General features: G+C 31.6%; 3 protein-coding genes across 6 annotated transcripts; 2 read left to right on the plus strand and 1 right to left on the minus strand.

Annotated features, from left to right (window-relative positions):
• The first annotated feature begins 2,304 nt into the window (after nucleotides 1-2,304).
• Nucleotides 2,305-8,539, plus strand: LOC146934154 (glutamate--cysteine ligase, chloroplastic-like). The gene is made up of 2 exons (XM_085706013.1): nucleotides 2,305-2,741; nucleotides 8,175-8,539. Exons 1-2 carry the CDS (start codon nucleotides 2,497-2,499, stop codon nucleotides 8,254-8,256), a joined length of 327 nt encoding a protein of 108 aa, XP_085562139.1. The 5' UTR covers nucleotides 2,305-2,496; the 3' UTR covers nucleotides 8,257-8,539.
• Nucleotides 8,540-10,228: 1,689 nt separating this feature from the next.
• Nucleotides 10,229-15,172, plus strand: LOC146934155 (glutamate--cysteine ligase, chloroplastic-like). Of its 3 annotated transcripts, none has more exons than XM_085706010.1 (12): nucleotides 10,229-10,480; nucleotides 10,586-10,664; nucleotides 10,743-10,811; nucleotides 10,899-10,969; nucleotides 11,063-11,131; nucleotides 12,349-12,442; nucleotides 12,548-12,637; nucleotides 12,749-12,829; nucleotides 13,107-13,199; nucleotides 13,683-13,763; nucleotides 14,190-14,259; nucleotides 14,686-15,172. In XM_085706010.1, exons 2-12 carry the CDS (start codon nucleotides 10,596-10,598, stop codon nucleotides 14,772-14,774), a joined length of 876 nt encoding a protein of 291 aa, XP_085562136.1. In that variant the 5' UTR covers nucleotides 10,229-10,480; nucleotides 10,586-10,595; the 3' UTR covers nucleotides 14,775-15,172. The 3 variants fall into 3 exon arrangements, 2 of the variants coding, with proteins under 2 accessions (XP_085562136.1, XP_085562135.1); XR_015007679.1 differs by having other exon boundaries at nucleotides 10,230-10,480; nucleotides 10,581-10,664; nucleotides 13,107-13,259; XM_085706009.1 differs by having other exon boundaries at nucleotides 10,230-10,480; nucleotides 10,581-10,664.
• Nucleotides 15,173-15,241: 69 nt separating this feature from the next.
• Nucleotides 15,242-20,483, minus strand: LOC146934156 (glutathione S-transferase T1-like). 2 transcript variants are annotated; one of them, XM_085706011.1, is made up of 8 exons: nucleotides 20,356-20,483; nucleotides 20,203-20,276; nucleotides 20,065-20,125; nucleotides 19,842-19,895; nucleotides 19,069-19,148; nucleotides 18,381-18,586; nucleotides 18,012-18,220; nucleotides 15,242-15,443 (listed from the first exon to the last, which is right to left on the minus strand). In XM_085706011.1, exons 1-8 carry the CDS (start codon nucleotides 20,427-20,429, stop codon nucleotides 15,377-15,379), a joined length of 825 nt encoding a protein of 274 aa, XP_085562137.1. In that variant the 5' UTR covers nucleotides 20,430-20,483; the 3' UTR covers nucleotides 15,242-15,376. The 2 variants fall into 2 exon arrangements, with proteins under 2 accessions (XP_085562137.1, XP_085562138.1); XM_085706012.1 differs by lacking the exon at nucleotides 15,242-15,443 and having other exon boundaries at nucleotides 17,802-18,220.
• Between the last annotated feature and the right edge of the window lie 9 nt (nucleotides 20,484-20,492).

Here is a 20,492-nt window from a genome sequence, read left to right on the forward strand (position 1 = left end):
TCATAAGATGGATGATCCAAGATACCAAAATTATTCATGACCAGAAATTGTAACATTTTTCTCCCAAATTTTTTATTTTTAGATTGAGCTTTCGTTAAAAAATGAACAAGAAGAAAGATTGTTGTTGTATTGATAGTTGGAAGAGAGAGAGAAGAGAGAAGGTACAATGAAAGGGATAGAGTTGAGTTAGATTTGATATGAGCAGAACATAATAAGATCTAGTAGAAAATTTAATCAAATGGTACAAAAAATTGGTCCATGATGAACCAATATTTGTAAGGGTCCATTTTATACGGAACCATACAAAATAACTTCCATCTTCTAAAAAAGTAGTACATCGGCTATGTTTGGTAAACCCAAAAAAAGAGCTTTTAGCTTATAAGCTCATTTGACAAAAAAAGCTCTGTTTGGTAACACTTTAGCTCTGTTTGGTAACGCTTTTTTACAACGAGCTTATAGCTTATTTCAGGAGCTTATAAGCTATTTTTCAGAAGCTAGTTCAAGTAGCGTTTGAGCTTATAGCTTTTAGCTTCTCATTTTTTCTTCCATATTTACCCTTATTATTCAAAGCAAAATCTATCAGTTAATTTTACCAAACGCTTCAACTAGCTTATCAGTCATCAGTCATCAGCTAAAAGCTATCAGCTAGCTTATCAGCTAAAAGCTATCAGCTAGCTTATCAGCTATCCGTTATTTTTACCAAACAGAGTCATCATGTTAGTTGTAGCAGGACTGTTACATTTAAAGCGATACTTCAAAAATAGAAAAATGTGTATTGTGTGGAAAGAGTAATGATATTTTGACATCCATTTGATGACAACTTTGTTGACAACCTTGTTTTTCTCACTTCTTATTGGTCAAAAACAATGGAGAGAGAAAAAGGAAGAGAGAGGATAACAACATCATATGAGTATGAGAGAGAAAGTTGTCCAAAAGTTGTCAAAAAGTGGTTGTCAAAATATCATTTCTCGTGTGGAAATGACAACAAAGAGACTTCCTTTAAAAAGAAGAAAACAAAGAAGAGTGTGGAAACTCGAAGCTGAGTGTGTGCGGGTTAGGAGTATTGATGATTCTCTTTGTTACACGTGTAATGATGGATTTATTTATTAATAATAAATTTATTTTACTTTTTTTAAATCGACAAATACATAATCAAAATTGTAAAATCTTAGTATTACTACTCATTCATCCGTTTCTTAAAAAGTTTTAACATTTGAAATTTTTCCATCTCAACAATTTTTGAAACCAATATTGTTTGTTTGTTGTGGTTTAAGCTATAAGGCAGAAGTGGAGGAGAAGGGGTGGAAGATGATGTGAAAAAATTAAAAATAATTTTAAAAGACTATGGTAATATTGTGTTACTCATTTGATTTAGTGGTTAAAAACTAACTTGACCATTGTAGGGAAGTTTATTGCGCTAACTGCCACCTAACTAAAGATATGATATGGGGAACAAAGGGTAGCACTTTGGTGCCATTAATGGCACCGTACCATTAAATTTGGGCCATTAATGACACCAAGATAGATGTGTTGTGTGGCCCAGATGCAATGACAATGTGTTTGTGTGGCCTAGATTTAATGGCACGGTGCCATTAATGACACCAAAGTGCTACCCGGGGAACAAGATAATGAAGATATGGACACACCATTTTATTTGATGTGTATATATGTTTGGTGGTGAGTGATACTCCCTCCGTCCCTTAATGTAACCTCCTTTGCTTTTTCCACATTTTTTAAGAAAAGTTGTCAGTGTAATTAATGTGTCTGTTTTGTGTATTAATATTACCAAATTGTCATTTGTTTGTATGTCTAATAAATTTGACTATTCATATTTCAAGACAAATTAGTAGTATTAATTAGGGGTATGTTTAGGAAAAAAGTAATAAATGCATCTAGTAATTTGAAAATGAATTTACACTTAAGGACAAAAATAAAATCAAATTAGTGTTTAGATATATGGACGAATGGAGTATTATTTAAGGGGATGACTAAAGATCCTTTAATAGAGCCATAGAGGTGACAAATCATTGATAACTAAAGACCCACCTCTAGAAATTGATATGGGGAACAGATCAATCAGACTGTGGTCACGGTTGGATTTCTTCTTTCCTCATTGTGGACGTGGTTGGAGGGGTGGGCAACAAACTGGGTAACTCATTATCAAGTTATAAATAAAAGTCATAGTCGTCGTACAAAGGCACGTGGAGAACGCTCATAAGATCCTCTCTATTTACTATAATAAATGGTAAAATCCATTAATATAGTTTTGATGTATAAATATTCAATTAATATCACATATTATAGAAATGTGTGCATTTATATCGTGTATTTACTACAAAACTGTAGTGATAAGCTTTGCCATTTATTATAGGAAATGAAAGGATCTCAACTCGACATGGTGGGAGTCAATAATTTCCTTTTATATGTTATTACTACTACATATAAAAAATACTAATAGTAGTAAACTAACTGACAGTAACAGGAATAAGTAGTACTATGGCTGTTACCTCCCTTCTGGCTTCCTTTTCTCCTCCCACTCTCCGCCACCAAACAATACAAAATAACTTCCATCTTCTAAAAACCTCCATTTTCAACAAGACAACTTATAGTTCCGTTGGCCGTAGGGTGATTGTTGCTGCTAGTCCTCCAGTTGAAGATGCTGTTGTTGCTACTCGCCCACTTACAAAACAGGATCTCGTTGATTATCTTGCCTCTGGTTGTAAAACCAAGGATAAATGGAGGTATATATTCTTCTCTTTTATCTACAGACCCCGGCCAATATAGTGTAGGCAAAAAAATCAAAATAATGGTGGATAGAGGTAGGAATATGTTAGGTCCAACATCAACTATGACATTATCTACTTAAATTCAATTAGACCTAACTTGTTGTAATTAATATATACATAAATACATACACACATATGTATATAGGTGTTGCTTGAAAACACCCTTTAGTTTTTATGTAGGTGTCTTTTAGCAATCCACATCTCATAGTGTGATTATCCACTTTTTAGTTATAACTTACTAAAAGACACCTTCATAAAAATTAGTATAAAAATTAGTTGGTGTCTTCTAACAAAACCCTATATGTGTGTGTGTGTGTGAAGTTTGCTATAATAGACCCACTAATTTTAATTTTCATGAAGTTATATTTTAGCATAATACACATGGGCGAATTCTTCTTTAACAAAGGGATAGCTATGGCTACCCCATAAAAAAAATATTGAATGAGTAGTATGTATATTTAGTTACCCCTAATAATATATATTTGGCTACCCTAATTTCGATTTTAGTTAGAATAATTTTTTGTTTGACTTTGATTACTTTTCAGTTGAACTTTGGATTACTTGATCCTGTCTCCAAGAAATTGAAGAATCTATCCCTAATAATATTATTTTTTTATTTAACAAAGAAAATATTACAATAGCAACGAATTTTAACACCGATGATATATATAAATAATTTTTAACAACGAATTTTTACACAGTATTCACACCGATGATTGTACATCATTTTATCCTATGCCACGTCACTATTACAGGTAAAAATGTTGGAATCGAAGCTTCATTAAAAATGTTGTTTATTTTATTTTTTTTTTAGAAATCACAGCGATACCACATGTCGGGTAGAAGCTACAAATATTAGCTTCACAATCTTACGTCCAATTTTGACTTGGGATATGAAAATCATGCCTCCACTACACATCCAAACAACAGAAATGATATTTGTACAATTATTTTGTAACAGTTTTAAAATAACTCTATCATACTCACATTGTGTTCTTATTCTATCTTTTTCTTTTTCTCTCTATTGTTTTTGTCTCGAAAGAAAAGAAAAGAAAATCCTCTCAAAAATTGTTTAAAAATGATCATATACATATCGTTTCTCTCCAAACAATGGCTAAGGGAAAAAAAGAAGGTAATTTAGTTAAAAGCAATGAGTTCTCGACAACAAGCTTATAAATAACACATTAATGCTTATTTATTTGCATAAATTGCTTTATATAAGCTCTAAAATAAGTCAATCCAAACGAGCCAATATATATTATTATATATTTGATTTCCGAAATTGCCGTTGGTATTATATAGAATTACTTCATTTTTTAAGGAAGTCACTTCTTCTTATTACCTTCACTCTTTTAACCGATATCAAATAAGGGAAAGAAGTCCTGGTAAGCTTAGCTCAGTTGGTAAGGACAATGCATAAATATATGCAAGGTCTGAGGTTCGAACCCCAGACACCACCAAAAAATAAATCAATTTCAACCAACAAATAAAGGAAAGAAAAAGTTTATCGTTTTCGTAAAAAAAAACACTTTTTTGTTATAAATCAGTGTATGTGTGTGTGTGTGTGTATATATATATATATATATATATATATATATATATATATATCAATAGTATATATATAAAGTAATGTTTTTTATGCCACGTGTCACTTCTACATTCATTCTCAATATTTTTATTATTTTTTCTATTTTTAAAAATCAATATTTTATTTAACATAAATATCTCAACAAACTTTTGATCTTATGCACTCAGTATTTTCTTTAAATTTTTATTGAATTTCTAATATTTTATGTAGGAGAAATATCTCAACAAACAACACATCAATCAATCAATCAATAATATATATATATATATATATATATATATATATATATAAAGTAATATCATATATAAAGTAAGGTTTTTTATGCCACGTGTCAATTCCACTTTCATTCTCAATATTTTTATTATTTTTCTATTTTTAAAAACCAATATTTTATTTAATACAAATATCTCAACAAACTTTTGATCTTATGCACTCAGTATTTTCTTTAAATTTTTATTGAATTTCTAATATTTTATGTAGCAGAAATATCTCAACAAACTACACATCAATCAATCAATAGTATAATATATATATAAAGTAAGGTTTTTATGTCACGTGTCACTTCCACATTCATTCTCAATATTTTTATTATTTTTTCTATTTTTAAAAACCAATATTTTTTATTTAACATAAATATCTCAACAAACTTTTGATCTTATGTAGCAGAATCGCCAAACCTTCTTTTCATCTAACATTTTTCCTTCTTCAGGTTTTCCAAACACCAATTTTATTATTTCTCATACATATACTTTGATATATATATATATATATATATATATATATATATATATATATATATATATATGGGATTTGCTAGAACACACCCACTAGTTTTTATGTGGGAGTGTTTTAGCAAGCTACACCTTAAGGTGTATTTAACTACTTTTTAGTTATAACTTGCTAAAACACACCTTCTAAAAAATAAGTGGGTGTATCCTAGCAAATGCCTATAGGAGTTGCTAACATACACCCACTTATTTTTTAGAAGGTGTGTTTTAGCAACATTCACCTTAAGGTGTATTTAACAACTTTTTAGTTATATCTTTGCTAAAACACACCTTAATAAAAACTAGTGGGTGTATCCTAGCAAACCCCTATATGTATATATGTATATATATATATATATATATATATATATATATATATATATCAACCACTTTCTTCCCTTTCAATCGATTTTTCTCTCTCATACGCATGGGTCACGAAACAAACCCATGACCACATGTTTAAAGGGACCAAAAACTCTTACCACTTGGACTAATTTATTATTGATTTTGTTACACTTTTTATTCTTGCATTGGACATTCATCTCATCATTTATATTTATTTTTATGATATTATTATAATTGTAAATTTAAATAAATTCAATCTAATATACTGACACGTGTATTCGTGCACACAAACTTATAAAACTTATTTAATATCTAACCCGGGCAACGCCGAGTCTCTAAACTAGTATATATATATATATATATATATATATATATATATATATATATATATATATATATATATATATATATATATGGGTTATGTTACAAGACACCTTCATAAAAAGTAGTGTGGTGTCTTTTATCAAGTCACACCTCAAGGTGTGATTTTCACTTTTTTAGTTATAACTTTGATAAAAGACACCTTCATAAAAAGTAGTTGGTGTCTTTTAACAAATGCTCATAGAGTAACTTGATAAAAGACACCTTCACAAAAGGTGTCTTCTATCATAACCCTATATATATATATATATATATATATATATATATATATATATATATATATATATATATATATATATATATATATATCGATAGTACACTCCCCGTACAAGAAGTACCAAGGGAGGCCACACAACTATCATTATCCAATATATATCCATTACCTCTCTTATATTTTTCCTTCGTAATTTTAATATTGTAATTCTCTTTATTACATACGCGTAATATTGCACCATGAATGAAACAAGAGAAATGAGATATATCCATTACCTCTCTTATATTTTTCCTTCGTAATTTTAATATTGTAATTCTCTTTATTACATACGCGTAATATTGCACCATGAATGAAACAAGAGAAATGAGATAGTTAATAGTAGTAGCTTCGAGTACATGTCACAAGGGTGCAGTGCAATTCTAAGATAATACATGTTAGTTTGTACTTTGTAGTATGATATCAACAATGTATAAATATTTGATGGAAAATTCACACTTTCATTCATTTTATAATTCTTCCATCTCAAAATAGATGTCCTTTTTACTATTTTTATTTGTCTCAAATTACTTGTCCCTTTTACAATATCAATACAATATTTATTATTTTTCCACTAACATACTCTTATTTATTGCATTTAATCATCTAACTACTTCACTAATTATAATTAATAAAAATGTTTTAGTAAATAAAACACATTAAAATTAACACTACTAATAATTTTTTTAACACTCATGTAAAACTTAAAGACACCTAATATAAGACAACGGAGTAATATTTAATGTGTATCGTTACTTTTTAGCCTGAGTACGTAATGGCCTTCAATAATTGAGCAATTATATTTGAACATTTTTACTTCTTCTAAACTTATTCAATACATTATTTTTTTTTCTATCTCTCTTTCTATTACATCACCAACTTATTACTCATTCCGTTTCAAAATGAATGTCGTTTTAGGTGTTTACACACATATTAAGAAATGCAATGATTAAAAGAAAGAGAAGGGTTATTTTACCAAATTATCCTTATTAACTATTGGTTAGTTTTAAAAGTAATACTTTGGAAGTAGTGTGCTGAGTATTAATTGGAGGGTACAATTGAAAAGAAAAAGTTATTACTGCATTGGAAACTGAAAGTGACATTCATTTTGAAACAATTTTTTTTGGCTAAAGCGACACTCATTTTGAAACGGGAAGTATATCTATCATATCACTATCCTTATTTCTTTCTCTCTTTAGTGGTAGATTAGTTTTTGCTCTCTAAAAATTATTTTCTTATTTTATACTACACATATGACATAGAGTTTTTTTTTAGGAATGTGACATACAGTTAATCACGTTAAAAAATTATAGTTAATTCAATTGAGTAGATGATAATTTGATTTATGGTCAAAATTACCATTAATTCAAGCATGATTAACTAAAATTTTATAATTTTCAACGTGATTTAAGTTAATGTGTCTAAAAAAATATGATTTAAATTAACCATATACACAAACCAGAATTGGGTGTGGATGAAACATTTTTGTTTTACTTTTTGAGATTTTTTAGCAGAATATACCACTTTTGTTTCAGGTTTCAATAGCTGAAACTTCTACGGTACACTCGTAAATTGAGGTGTACTGGTACTTTTACTTCTTAAATTTATAAAGCAATGATCAATTTTATAAAATAGAGTTATTTGTAGCATTTATATTTTAGAAAATATCATTTCATAAGAAAAACACATCATTCATTGTTTATAAGAATCATATTAATTTTTTTACATATTATCGTATAAAATAATCAAAGTTCTTTATTATAAACGATAAAAATTCAAAAAAAATCAATTTTATTTCGTTGACGCTTTTGGTAAATAAGATTTAATTATTATAATTATAAATGATAAAAAATAATATTTTTCTTCAAAAATTAACTCATTTAACTATTAATTTAAAGGTTTGGTGTACCGATACACTCAAATATGTTAGGTGTACGGTAGAATTTTCCTTCAACACGTGCAGAGAGTTTTTTTGTTTTCATAAAGTACCGGGGTTCTGGATATCTAATTTTGACTTGTACAAAATTAAATGATTAGTTGTTCATTTGTTCTTGCAGAATAGGTACTGAACATGAAAAGTTTGGCTTTGAGTTTAAAAGCTTGAATCCTATGAAGTATGAGCAAATAGTAGAACTATGAGCAAATAGTAGAACTGTTGAATGGCATTGCCGAAAGATTTGGCTGGGATAAAGTAATGGAGGGTGAAAAAATTATTGGACTCAAACAGGTAAGCTAATATTTTTGTTTGAGATATACTATTAGAAAAACCCTTGACTGTAATTTTTTTTGCACATGTGTATATTATGTGAATCAGGGGCTTCAAAACATATCACTGGAGGCAGGTGGTCAGCTTGAACTTAGTGGAGCCCCTCTTGAAACCCTGCATCAGACTTATGATGAAATTAATGCGCACCTTTATCAAGTAAGTTTTGCATACTTTTTCTTAAAAATAAAAACAAAAAGCTGTGAAACCCGGATACGATACTGCATCGATACGTCGATATAGAATTTTTTTTAAAAATCAAGATACGATACGGCTGTGATACGTTAATAAAAAAATTATATAATCAAATGTACAATATAATTATAACCATTTTTTTAATATGCAAATATATTAACAAACAAAAGAAACCAGTCATAGGCTCGTAGCACATCACCATAAATATAAATAATATTGACAATTAAGAAGTGATGACTAGTCAATTACATACACAATATATCCCAAAAAGAGCACCATAAGTGCTATACTATACTATCCAAAAGGAACATTGCTAGTGTTATACTATATCGATCCAAAAAAGAAGCATTATACTCAAGAGTTAAGTTATTTTAGTTAACATTAATTGGGAAGTATTGGGGCAGGTATCGGTGCAGGATAATTATCGGATACTCTCCTGATACGAATCGGGAAGTATCGGTTAATTATTTTTTTAAAAAAATAAAATTTAATCTTCGGATACTCTCCTGATATGTATCGGGCAGGTATCGGTGCAGGATACGCAGGGGATACGATACGTCATCCATTTTGAAGTATCGGGACAAAAAGTCTTGCATACTTGTTATGAATTATAATAAAATAATATTTCTTTTTAATTAGGAAAATAAGTCTTGCATTTTTTCGTTCAATTTTATTCCCTTCACAAGTTCACAAAGTGTTAACATAATACATGTGAGAATTTTAAATGTTAAAAATAAAAGAGAGAAGACAATTAATGATAGAGATTGTATCATCTCAAAAGACCGAAGGAATTTTTGGTAGAGGAAATCCATTCCCTTTAGGACAGTGGTTAGAACTTTATTTTGTAAAGGACAACAAAAATATAAGAGAGAAGACAATTAATTATAGAGATTGTATCATCTCAAAAGACCGAAGGAATTTTTGGTAGAGGAAATCCATTCCCTTTAGGACAGTGGTTAGAACTTTATTTTGTAAGTTTAAATTAATCATTAGTATTTTTTGCGAAAGGAAAATAAATTAAATAAAAAATAAGTATGAGATGAACGAGTCCAAATCCAAGTATTAACAGAGTAGAGCAAATCAAGTTGTTTAAGACGCTCAAATAAAATTTTGAACAATAAATTAATTTTTAATCAATAACTAATAAAATACCTTTGCATACGAACGGAGACCCGGTTGTGTGATGGCAATTGAATCCAGACCCGATGGGTACCCGCAAAAATACCCACAATAGGTAGGGTAAAACTCATCTTTCATGGGTTTGGACCGGGTCTGGGTAATACCCACAAATTTAAATATGTATTGGCACGGGTAAGGGTACTATACTGCCCAGTCCCACAACCCCGCATATACATATTAATATAATATCATAAATAATGTATTTATTTTTTGTGTATAATAAATTAATTTATTTAACTATTTAAAGCCTAAACCTAAACCAAAAAATTACTTAATACAATAACCGCTCCATCCTACCGGTGTACAATTTTTTAGGGATATTTTAGATGTTTTTTATTTGACTAAATAATTAATATTTCAAGGATTCGATCCCGAAAAGAAAAAACAGTTATAAAATGGTAATTAATATCACTTTAATAATTTCCCCTTCTTCAATTTTCTTATAAAATATTCCCTTCACAAGAAAATATGCTTCAACATCACAGTTATAACTCGTTTAATCTTTTTAAGTTCTTAGTTCTGACATAATACATGGCTAGCTCGTCGTGTTTAATTATTTGTAATTTGAGTAGTGACCAAGATATTTCTTTAAGATATGTTATATATATTTTGCATTTATATCTGTATTTATAGGTTAAAGCTGTTGCTGAGGAAATGGGAATTGGATTTTTGGGGATAGGTTTCCAGCCAAAGTCAGGACTCAAAGACATGCCTACGATACCAAGGGTAGTTTTTTTTTTTTTTTTTTTTATATTTCTCCTCTTCTTTTTTGACATTTAGTGGCTCAATTCAGTTACATGTTATCTGACTTTGTGTTGTGGCTCAGGAAAGATATGAGATTATGAAAAATTACTTGCCTAAAGTTGGTTCTTCTGGGGTTGACGTAATAACCAGGACATGTACTGTACAGGTGAGTCGGGTGATGATTTGTTGAATGAATGTATGAAAATAATAAATGTTCAAATATCATTGTTGTAAACTTTTACAGGTCAATCTAGACTTCAGTTCTGAAGCTGACATGATCAGGAAATTTCGTGCTAGCCTAAGTTTGCAGCCTGTAAGAAACATTGATATTTTATGTATTCTTTTTATTAAGGGGCTTTATCAGTGTTGTAAAATGTAATTATTGCTACCTTCATAACAGATAGCAACAGCTCTTTTTGCAAATTCACCCTTCACAGATGGGAAGCCCAATGGGTTTGTCAGTAGGAGAAGGTACATGAAATGGAAGTTCTCATGCAGTTCAATTTTCCTCTCTAACTTTGATTTATTAAGGTTCCTTATCCCATTTTCTTAAACTTGAAACAGTCATGGTTGGACTAAAGTTGACAAGACCCGCACAGGCATGCTGCCTTTTGTTTTCGATGATTCTTTCGGGTATGAGATTATTTTTTAATTGAGAAACATTGTTATTTAAAATGTAATTATTTTTTAATTGAAATTGCAACTGAGATCAATGAGGCTTTTAAACAAAAACAATTTCAATCAAGATCAATATATTCATAAAGAACGTAAAAGAGATATGACACCGGATTTACAGTGGTTCGGCGCAATTGTCCTTGCTATGAGCTTAATCCACTCCCGAGGAATTAAACACCCAGATTTTCTTCCATTAGAGATGATTTTGCAATTGCAGAGTTTTTACAAACTTCTCTTGAGCTTCTAAGCTCCACCATAGACCTTAAGCTTTCTATCCAATGAAAAACTCTAAGTTATTCCAATCTTTAAGTTGCCTCTTGAAATTGGATCCTCCAAAGTCATCAAATCTTCAATTGTCAAGCATCCCACGATACATCTTCACCAAGATTCCTTCAATGCCTATAAGAATTCCCTTGGTTTCGTGGAACTTTGATTTTGAGAAAAATCCTCTATATTTCCCCTTGGAGGAGAAAAGATCCTATCCTTTTCCTTTGAATTTTTCATTAACTCAGTCGAAATACTTGATAGAAAACAACTATTACAAGAACCTATATTGTACCCTTCAATCTTAGAACCTATCTCTACAATGATTATTGAGAAAGTGTTTAGAGAGAGATAGAGAGAGAGCTTTGAAAGAAAGTGAGAAATAATTGTTTCAATAATGAGAAATAAGTGTGGCAGGTTATATTTATAGTTGGAGAGATTTAGAGCATAAGAAAGCTGAAAAGTAGTGAAAAAACATAGCATGAATCGTTTCACTCATTTAGTGATTCGATTCACGTTTCAAAAACAAAATCTGGAAGGAAGGGTTAAAATTGTGATAACAGATTTATAGGTAAACCCTAAAAACGCAAAGCGTCAAGTCTACTCAACACATTTCAGCGAATGAAACCGTTTGGGAAATCATGCTTTATCCAATTAATCATTGATATAATGTGTATAATCAATACTTCTACCCCACGCTTAAATACAAAGTAATGGGCTCGCTCGATTTGATTTTCCCGCATTTATTCAAATCTGAATGTCAAATGCAAATTCTTTAATGAGCTTTTACCTCATGAATATAGTTATGGTCTCTACCTCTCTTGTGAGCATGATCTTTGCCCTCTCATCCCATAATTCTTCACGGTTAATTTTTTTCCCACTTATTTTGCTTTCAAACTCTCTGATTACAGGTTTGAGCAGTACGTTGATTATGCACTTGATGCTCCAATGTTTTTTGTCTTTCGGAAAAAAAAACATATTGACTGTACTGGAATGAGCTTCAAGGTTCCCATCTATCTTTAATATTGTTGTTATCATAGGCCATCAAATGTATATTTTATTGTGAAACTTAAAAAAACATAGAGAATTGATTATTTTTTATTTTTGTAGGACTTCTTGGCAGGAAAGCTTCCTCGTATTCCTGGTGAATTACCAACTCTTAATGATTGGGGCTATCATTTGACCACATTATATCCTGAGGTTTGTTTTTATTGGTTTCACAATTTAACTGGTGGTATTTGTTACTTTATCAATTGTTTTGCAACATTTTTGTTGTTGTGTTACTATAAACACATACATTAAACATTCCAGGTCAGATTAAAAAGGTATATGGAGATGAGAGGTGCTGACGGAGGACCTATCAGAAGTTTATGCGCTTTACCGGCATTTTGGGTAAGTGGCGGCCTTCTACTACTTGTACATGATATTTGCAGTGTGTGTTTGTCCTTGAGAAAGTCACAAAACCTATTTTTAGAGGATCTATCTTTATAACAACTTATGGTCATTGGCCATCCAAAAGGAATAATGTTTTCAGTATATAATTTTTTGAAACTATATTTATTTTTCATTTTATATATTCAACCTTTTATTTTTGCATATTCTTCTATGAACTCCTTCAATTTGGTAACATAAGCTCACTGCTCACTGTAGTTTTTTCTAATTGTGCCAGGTAGGGTTATTGTACGATGAGATCTCTTTGCAAAGTGTTTTGGATTTGACTGCAGATTGGACCATTGAAGAAAGACAAATGTTAAGGGATAAGGTAGCATCCTTGCAATATTTTTCATTTGTATTATTCAACCCAGAAGCTTAAGTAAGCTAGGTATCGTCCCAGAAATAGTTTTTCTTTTGATTAAATCTCCAACATTCCGCATAGAAATCCATATGAGCTTGCCCCAATGTGTCTGTTGTACCTTGTCATGAAATTTAATTAAGAAAAGGGGAAGGAGATAACTGAGGATAAACCTCTTGCCTTGATCACTTTGCCTAAATGAATTTGAATCCACCTGAAAGTTTAAATTATTTACAAAGCTGAAAAAATGATGAAGTCCGAACTCTTTCAAATTTTACTTGTTAGGATCTTGAATTTCTGAAGGATAAATATCATTTGAAACCTGTCTAGATGAGGAAATATGTTCCTTATTTAGTCACTCTCTCTCTCTCTCTCTCTCTCTCACACACACACACACACATCTACGTACATAAATTAGTATTTTGAAATTGACAACTGAAGTATCTCTGGTAGGTTACTGTAACTGGTCTAAAGACACCATTCCGAGGTGGTTTGCTGAAGCATGTTGCTGAAGAGGTTATAAAGCTAGCAAAGGTAAAGGTATTTTTATTGCAATTACTATCAATGTTGCTAAGAGGATCGATTGGTATATATCTCTTGAGAGTCCCGCAGAGCGCCGGAGCCAACGACGGATTAATGATTAAGTCTACCGGGAGCCAACAACGGATAATGGATCAAACTATGCAAGACACTTGATCCATTATCACTATACCTGGATGATCTACTTCCGATCCTCCATATAACCTAACTAGGGATCTTATACCATGTTTTGGGGAGTCTGGAAACAGACTCAACAACAAGCTAATGAACAAGACCATCAAAAGACGTTTACAATTTATTTATACACCATATCTCCATCCATAATCTCAAGGCATTGAATATATATGTCACATCTCTTACATATATCCTTAGTCCATTTATAGTCAATGTATAACACTTTAACTTCATTAATATCTAAAGGATGGCTTGGAAAGAAGAGGCTTCATGGAATCAAGATTTTTAAATGAAGTAGCTGAGGTGGCCAGAACAGGTAATGGGATTTTTAGATTATATACTCATTAATGACACTTCTTCGATATTGAACATTTCACAACAACTTGGTTTAGTTAAATGTGAACATCCAAAATCGTCTATCTAGTAGGCCCTTATTTTAGTCAGAGACTATGTTCAAAGCACTGACCAATGTTCTGCTTTCAATTGAACATTCTTGTATCTTCAGTTCGAGAAATGAGTTATAGTTTCTGTTAGTGTGTGTGTGTGTGTGTGTGTTTCTCTTTGTGCGTCATATTGAAAACACTTGAAATTTTCTGTTTTCACGTTCAATCCAATGCTAAATATTACCAAAGCAATACTGTGAGGAGTACTTGTATACAAATTAACTAATGCAATCATAGGTAGCTTTCACCAAAAGTGTTAATTTTATCTGGTATGAGTCTAATACTTTTTGTGTTGCCAGGTGTCACTCCAGCTGAGAGGCTTTTGGAATTGTATCATGGAAAGTGGGAGCAATCTGTTGATCATGTATTCGAAGAATTGCTTTATTAAGGTGTATTTAGCTGCTTGGTTTTCTTTCAAGTTTATGCGGGGGAGGTTAATTGTATAAACCCCCTTTTTGGGTAGAATAAGAATTGTTTGTAAAACATTGGCTGCAGTTCTGTTTATCTCACTTGTGAGATGCTTGTAGATATATATGGAATAAACCCACTTGGGTTGGTATGGTGGTGTTGGGATTTTGGAGTGTTCTGCTCTCAATGTCTCATGTTTGATTCTACCTCGTGCCAATTTCGATGGGCTAGTTTGGCTTCTTAAAAAAGAAGAAAATATATTTGAAATAATATGTGATGTAATGCTTGGAAACATGATCAGATCAAACTGGTATTTACTTCATGTTGAAAGTTTGAAGAGATTGAAGTTTCCAGAATAATAGCTGCAACTTTCTGCAATGGGTTTACTTATGAAATGAAAATATATACAAGGTGAATAAAAGAATTAATTCAGTTATCTCCGAAATCTTTGTGAAGGGTTTGCATTGTTATAAAATTGTAAAAACTATTTATATAATTAACATATACAGTAAAACAAAATTAATTGAATACCAGTTCTTATTTTTTGCCACAACATTTCCTCCAGTGGCCCTATCTTCTTCTTCATACAAAAGTGTCCATTGAAGTTGAGCTTTCACCCTCAATATCATGAAAATCCTTGCATTCATCCCTAATTTAGATAAATAAAAATACAATCATAGTTACAAATCATATCAGATTAAAGAAAAATCAAAGCATTGTAACAACAACATATTGGACCGAAAACGAAAAAAACAGAAACAGATCAAAACAAAGCATCCACATCCATGCCACTCATATTGGTAACATAAATGGACCCCACTCAATATATTATATTACTTCACACTTTTCAATTATTTAAACCACTCAACTACAATTTCTAAATATCCATTGATAGATAATTAGCAAGTGTACTAATTAATATCGAAGTAATAAAATAATTCGTATCCACAGGGACTGTTTTGATTTCGACTAAACAAGAATGCTATTGTTAAGATGTGTAAATATGGGGTTGCCCTAGGCAGTCGGGTTGATTTCAATGATAATTTGAAATAACAAAGTAAATAAGTTTGGTTTAAAATCAATTTAGAAAGATGACTAGGTCATTCGATTCATCTGTATTTCACTTACTAGCAACCTGATCCTTATTTTTTTACGAATATTACAAAGTAAACGACAAATTAACACATTAACTTAGGTCAATCCCTTGATCCTAAGTTCGCTTATCTAATCATAATTCCCTAATTCCTTAGGTGAACCTACAATCATCAAAGGCTATTGAGTCCGTTAATTCAACTATCACAATCTAACAACTTTCCATCCCTAGATCATCCGTTAGATTGAACAATATAACTATGTCCGAGTTTCAAGCTATTATCAGTAGTCAAGTAAACCCTAGGATCGATTATATAGTGTCAATATCATAAAAGCATTAAGCACAAGTTATATTGAATAAACGAGATTAATATTCATAAAACGACAAGAGTTTCAGGTTACATCAGTGAAGCTAATACAGAATCATCTCAAGACCTAGTCACAATAGATCTAGCTACTCATGGCTAAAGCACCAATAACTAAATACAAAAGAGAATTCATTACATGTAAATGATGACCGACTATGAGTTTTGGTGGGATTCCACCGTTTGCTCAGTGATCCAGCTCCAAAAGTGTGATTTCTTCTCCAAAATTTCGAACCCCTCTCCCAGAAAACAACTTGGCTTTTATAAAAAAAATTCTGGGTTCGTCAAAATCGGAGCCCGATCTGCCAAATCGGAGCCCGATTTCTCATTAAAGCTTGGTCAACCAGGTCTGACGCTCCTTCATCGGAGCCCGATGTGGTCTCATCGTAGCCCGATTTTTTACGAAGCAAAAGCTTTTCAATTCCAGCATAAATCGGACTACGATGACATAAATCGGAGTACGATTTCCTGCTTTCCTTAAACATCAAAATTGTCTTTTCTAGCCTCAAACTCATGTTGAAAACACCTGAACTCAGCTAAAAAATTACATAAAAATAGTTCTAAAAGTAATGTATGACCTAGTGTCATCATCCATACCACTCATCCAAAACTCTAAAATGGGTCCCACTCATTCATAATATCCTCCAATAGTTGAAATGGTAATTTCTTTTTTAATTATTTTATTTTAAAAAGCTTTAGAAAAAAACTTACTCCCTCCGTCCCGATATAATTGACCTACTTTAGTTTTTCACACAGATTAAGAAAAGTGTATAAATAAAGGGGAAAGTGGAATATATTGTATTGGGAATGATAAAAGTAGTATTATTTAGTGTTATATTGTATTGGGAATGATGAAAGTTGTATTGAAAATTGAAATGAGTCAGTTATTTTGGAACACTTTTTTTTAGAAAATGGGTCAGTTATTCCGGGACGGAGGGAGTAACAATAAGGAATGCCACCGTTGCCAAACTTGGGAACGTAGTAAAAGAAAGGCACCATATGCTATGCCAAATATCCATGACCTTCTGACAAAAAATGCTACACGTATACAATGCCACTGCCGATATTTATGCTCTAGTCATTGATAGAATCAAGAAATAAGGGTAACAACCAGTATGGGATGACTTTGCATCAAGCATGCTTCTTGGTGGTGTGTGTGGAGCAGACAACGCAAATCGGGTCCACGATGGTGGCAGGAAGGCTTGTCATTGGATTGGAGGCTGGTGGTCCCTTTTGAAACTGGCACCGAATTTTTTTAAAATTTTAAGGCTTCACTCTTTGAGGGCATTAAAATTAGCAACCTTAGTCTCAATAGAAACAAAATTGTTGTTGACGGCTTCAAATTCAAGTTTCTTAACTTCATAAGCTTTTGAAACCTATTATGTTGTGTTATTCTTGTGTAGCTTTAATCAGGTTTTGAATTTCTGTAACCGTCTTTCCAATTTCCTTTGCGTCTTTACACAACTCCTATTCTTGGGAATAGATATTAGTTGAGGTGTTTTCATCAACCCCAACTTCTCATCTCAATTGCCACAAGCAAAGGTACCTCATTTTAGAGAATAGATTCTCTCAATTATTTTCTCTCATTTCCATTCCCCTCATTTTAATACATCACCAAGGTACAACCACAATGTAAGCAAAAAACACAGTTGCCAATTAAAATCACATTTATTTTCTAACTCTTGAACTTACTCACTGACAAAATCTTATTAACCTATGAATATGTTAGTCTTAAAAAAAGATGAAGTCGTGTCTTTCACATTTTGGAATGTCTCTCCATCATGTTGCTAGTCTCAGTCCCAGTTTTAGCTACCCTTGAACGCTGCTGTTGAAATTTCTTTTTAGCTCTATAAAGGATATTATGCACTTCTTCAAAGTGGGGATTTGTTGCAGTTCTTGTATCCTCAATCCACTGAAGAACTTTCTTGTATGGGAACAATATTCGATCGCGATCATTCTCATCCAAAACCTAAGTTTATTGACATTTTAATTAAAAAAGAAATCACAAATTTATAAAAATTTAACCATGGAACTAATCATCATTCTGATTTAACCAGAGATTTCAAGACAATAATTTGGTTGGATGCAAGACAGATAACATCAACAATTACAAAGACATATATAGTTACCTCAAGTTGTGTGAGTTCACAAACTAGGCTGAGATCCGCTATAGACGGTTGAAAACCACCAAGAAGGAAGTGTCCATCTCCATTGAGCCAAATGTCCTCTAGTTTTGATAATGAAGATAATAAAACTTTCTCTGCTTCAGCAGCTGCTTCTGGATTCAGTGGACGACCAAGTGCGGGCCCTAATACAGTATTTGAGACATAGTTCACTGCAAAAGATAATTGCCACTGTTAGTCAAAATGTATTCTCTGGCTTGAAATGTCTAATATTTGGATTGCAGCAATTGTAAAATATATTCTTTTAAATTAATAGTATATGTATCGTTGCATGATTTTCAGATACTAATAAAATTTAGATTAATGACACGAAGCTTCCCACAAGCACGCAGTTATTAAATCTATATCTGATAGTGATCCATATAAATAAGTATTGAAAATATCACTAACCTGCACTTAAATAACTCAAAAATCCAGTGAACAAACTTAAATGGTTTAGAAAATATGCAGAAGTTAATAAATCCTAAGATTGAATTTTCCTATAATTAGTAGTTTGTAGGTACTTTTCATACATTACAAACCCTATCTGTCTCACAAGTTTCCCTAGAAGTAGAACAAGTTCAGATGTAACTGCTCAAAGAAGATCATATTACTTAAAGAAGACAGAAGAGTTTCAGTTAGATGTGTAAAGCACCTGCTCCATATCGTAAATTAGAGTGATGCCAGTCCAATACTGAGTTAATTTTGGCTCTCCTGAAAACATCAGTTGGATACCTAAAACATCAACAAGGAAAGCCATTACAACTAACTAATAATTTAGAAACCCTCTTATCCATAATGCATGGAAATGATGATCTAATTCAGATTGCAGAAAAATGTGTATACATTTACTAAGCCTTTATTCTGTTCTGATTCATCCTAATTTCAGATAAGCATCCAAAAGTGAGAAATGCATATAAAATCATTGTCAAGTTGTCATGGTTAAGCCCTTTACTTTAGTTTATGTTTAGTTTCATTTTTGGAGGAGGTAAAATTGATTTTAGAGGTATATAGAATTGAATTTGACATGTTTGCAAGTTCTAATAAAGTAGAATTGATTTTGCCTCCAGAAATGATTCTAACTTCAAGCTGCAACTTGGAGCTTTTGCATTTATAATTAATTTTTATTGTTAAATTTACTGTTCAACTAACTTCTAGCCAGAACCGATTTTACAAAATCAATTACACATGTTCGGCTACAGCTACTCTAAGTGCCTGTTTGTTAACACGGTGGGATACCCACCAAACCGAGGTTTGACCAACTCTACAATTTCAAGCTTCTTAAAATCACGGTGGGATGTGCATTGGGAATCGTTTTTCAACACAAAAAAGCTAAACCAAACACATGCTAAGACTCTAAAGTTCTTTTTAAAATGATCAAGCGGTTTGTGGGATTCCAGAAGAAGCAAAAGATGTGGTTGGACTAACCAATGGTCAGCAACTCCGGGAAAAGCAGAAGAAAGATAGACAATGATTGCATGGCTGCCAAAACAAAACATGATTAATTAAATAACATACATTAAAACCAAAAAGTAAACATGCTTTTTCACAGAGAAGTTCAACATTTACGTCAAAATTCAAAGAATAAAATAATAAGTTATAGTAAATTAGATTAGATTTGTATTAATAAAACAAAGTAGTTAGTAGTTACCTCTCGAAGAGATTGAAGTTTCCATGAAGAATAGCTGGAACTTTCTGCAGAGGGTTTACTTCTGAAATGAAAAGATAAACAGCAAGGTGAATTAATTCAGTAATAACTTGCAGCACGTACATGTTTGTTGTATAGTACCTGTAAATTCAGGAGATAGATGGTGACGTTTGGAAAGGTCAATTTTAATCTCCTCGAAGTCAATTCCGGTTAACCTTTACAAAATTCATTCCATGATGATAAGTGATACTAGTAAATAAAATATATAACTATGATGAGTTAATAATTACTTGCCTGCAGAATATAAGAACTGCTCGAGATGGTTGGGACATACGATCTGCGTACACCTTCAGCTTCCCCATCATCATCCTTTGAACTGCTTCACCTCCACTTTCCTTTTCTGTTTGGGACCGCTTTGGCTTAATTTCTAT

The sequence above is a fragment of the Medicago sativa genome, chromosome 4 (assembly GCF_051527215.1).
Source record: "Medicago sativa cultivar Bolivia chromosome 4, Bolivia_mono, whole genome shotgun sequence".
Taxonomy (NCBI): domain Eukaryota; kingdom Viridiplantae; phylum Streptophyta; class Magnoliopsida; order Fabales; family Fabaceae; genus Medicago; species Medicago sativa.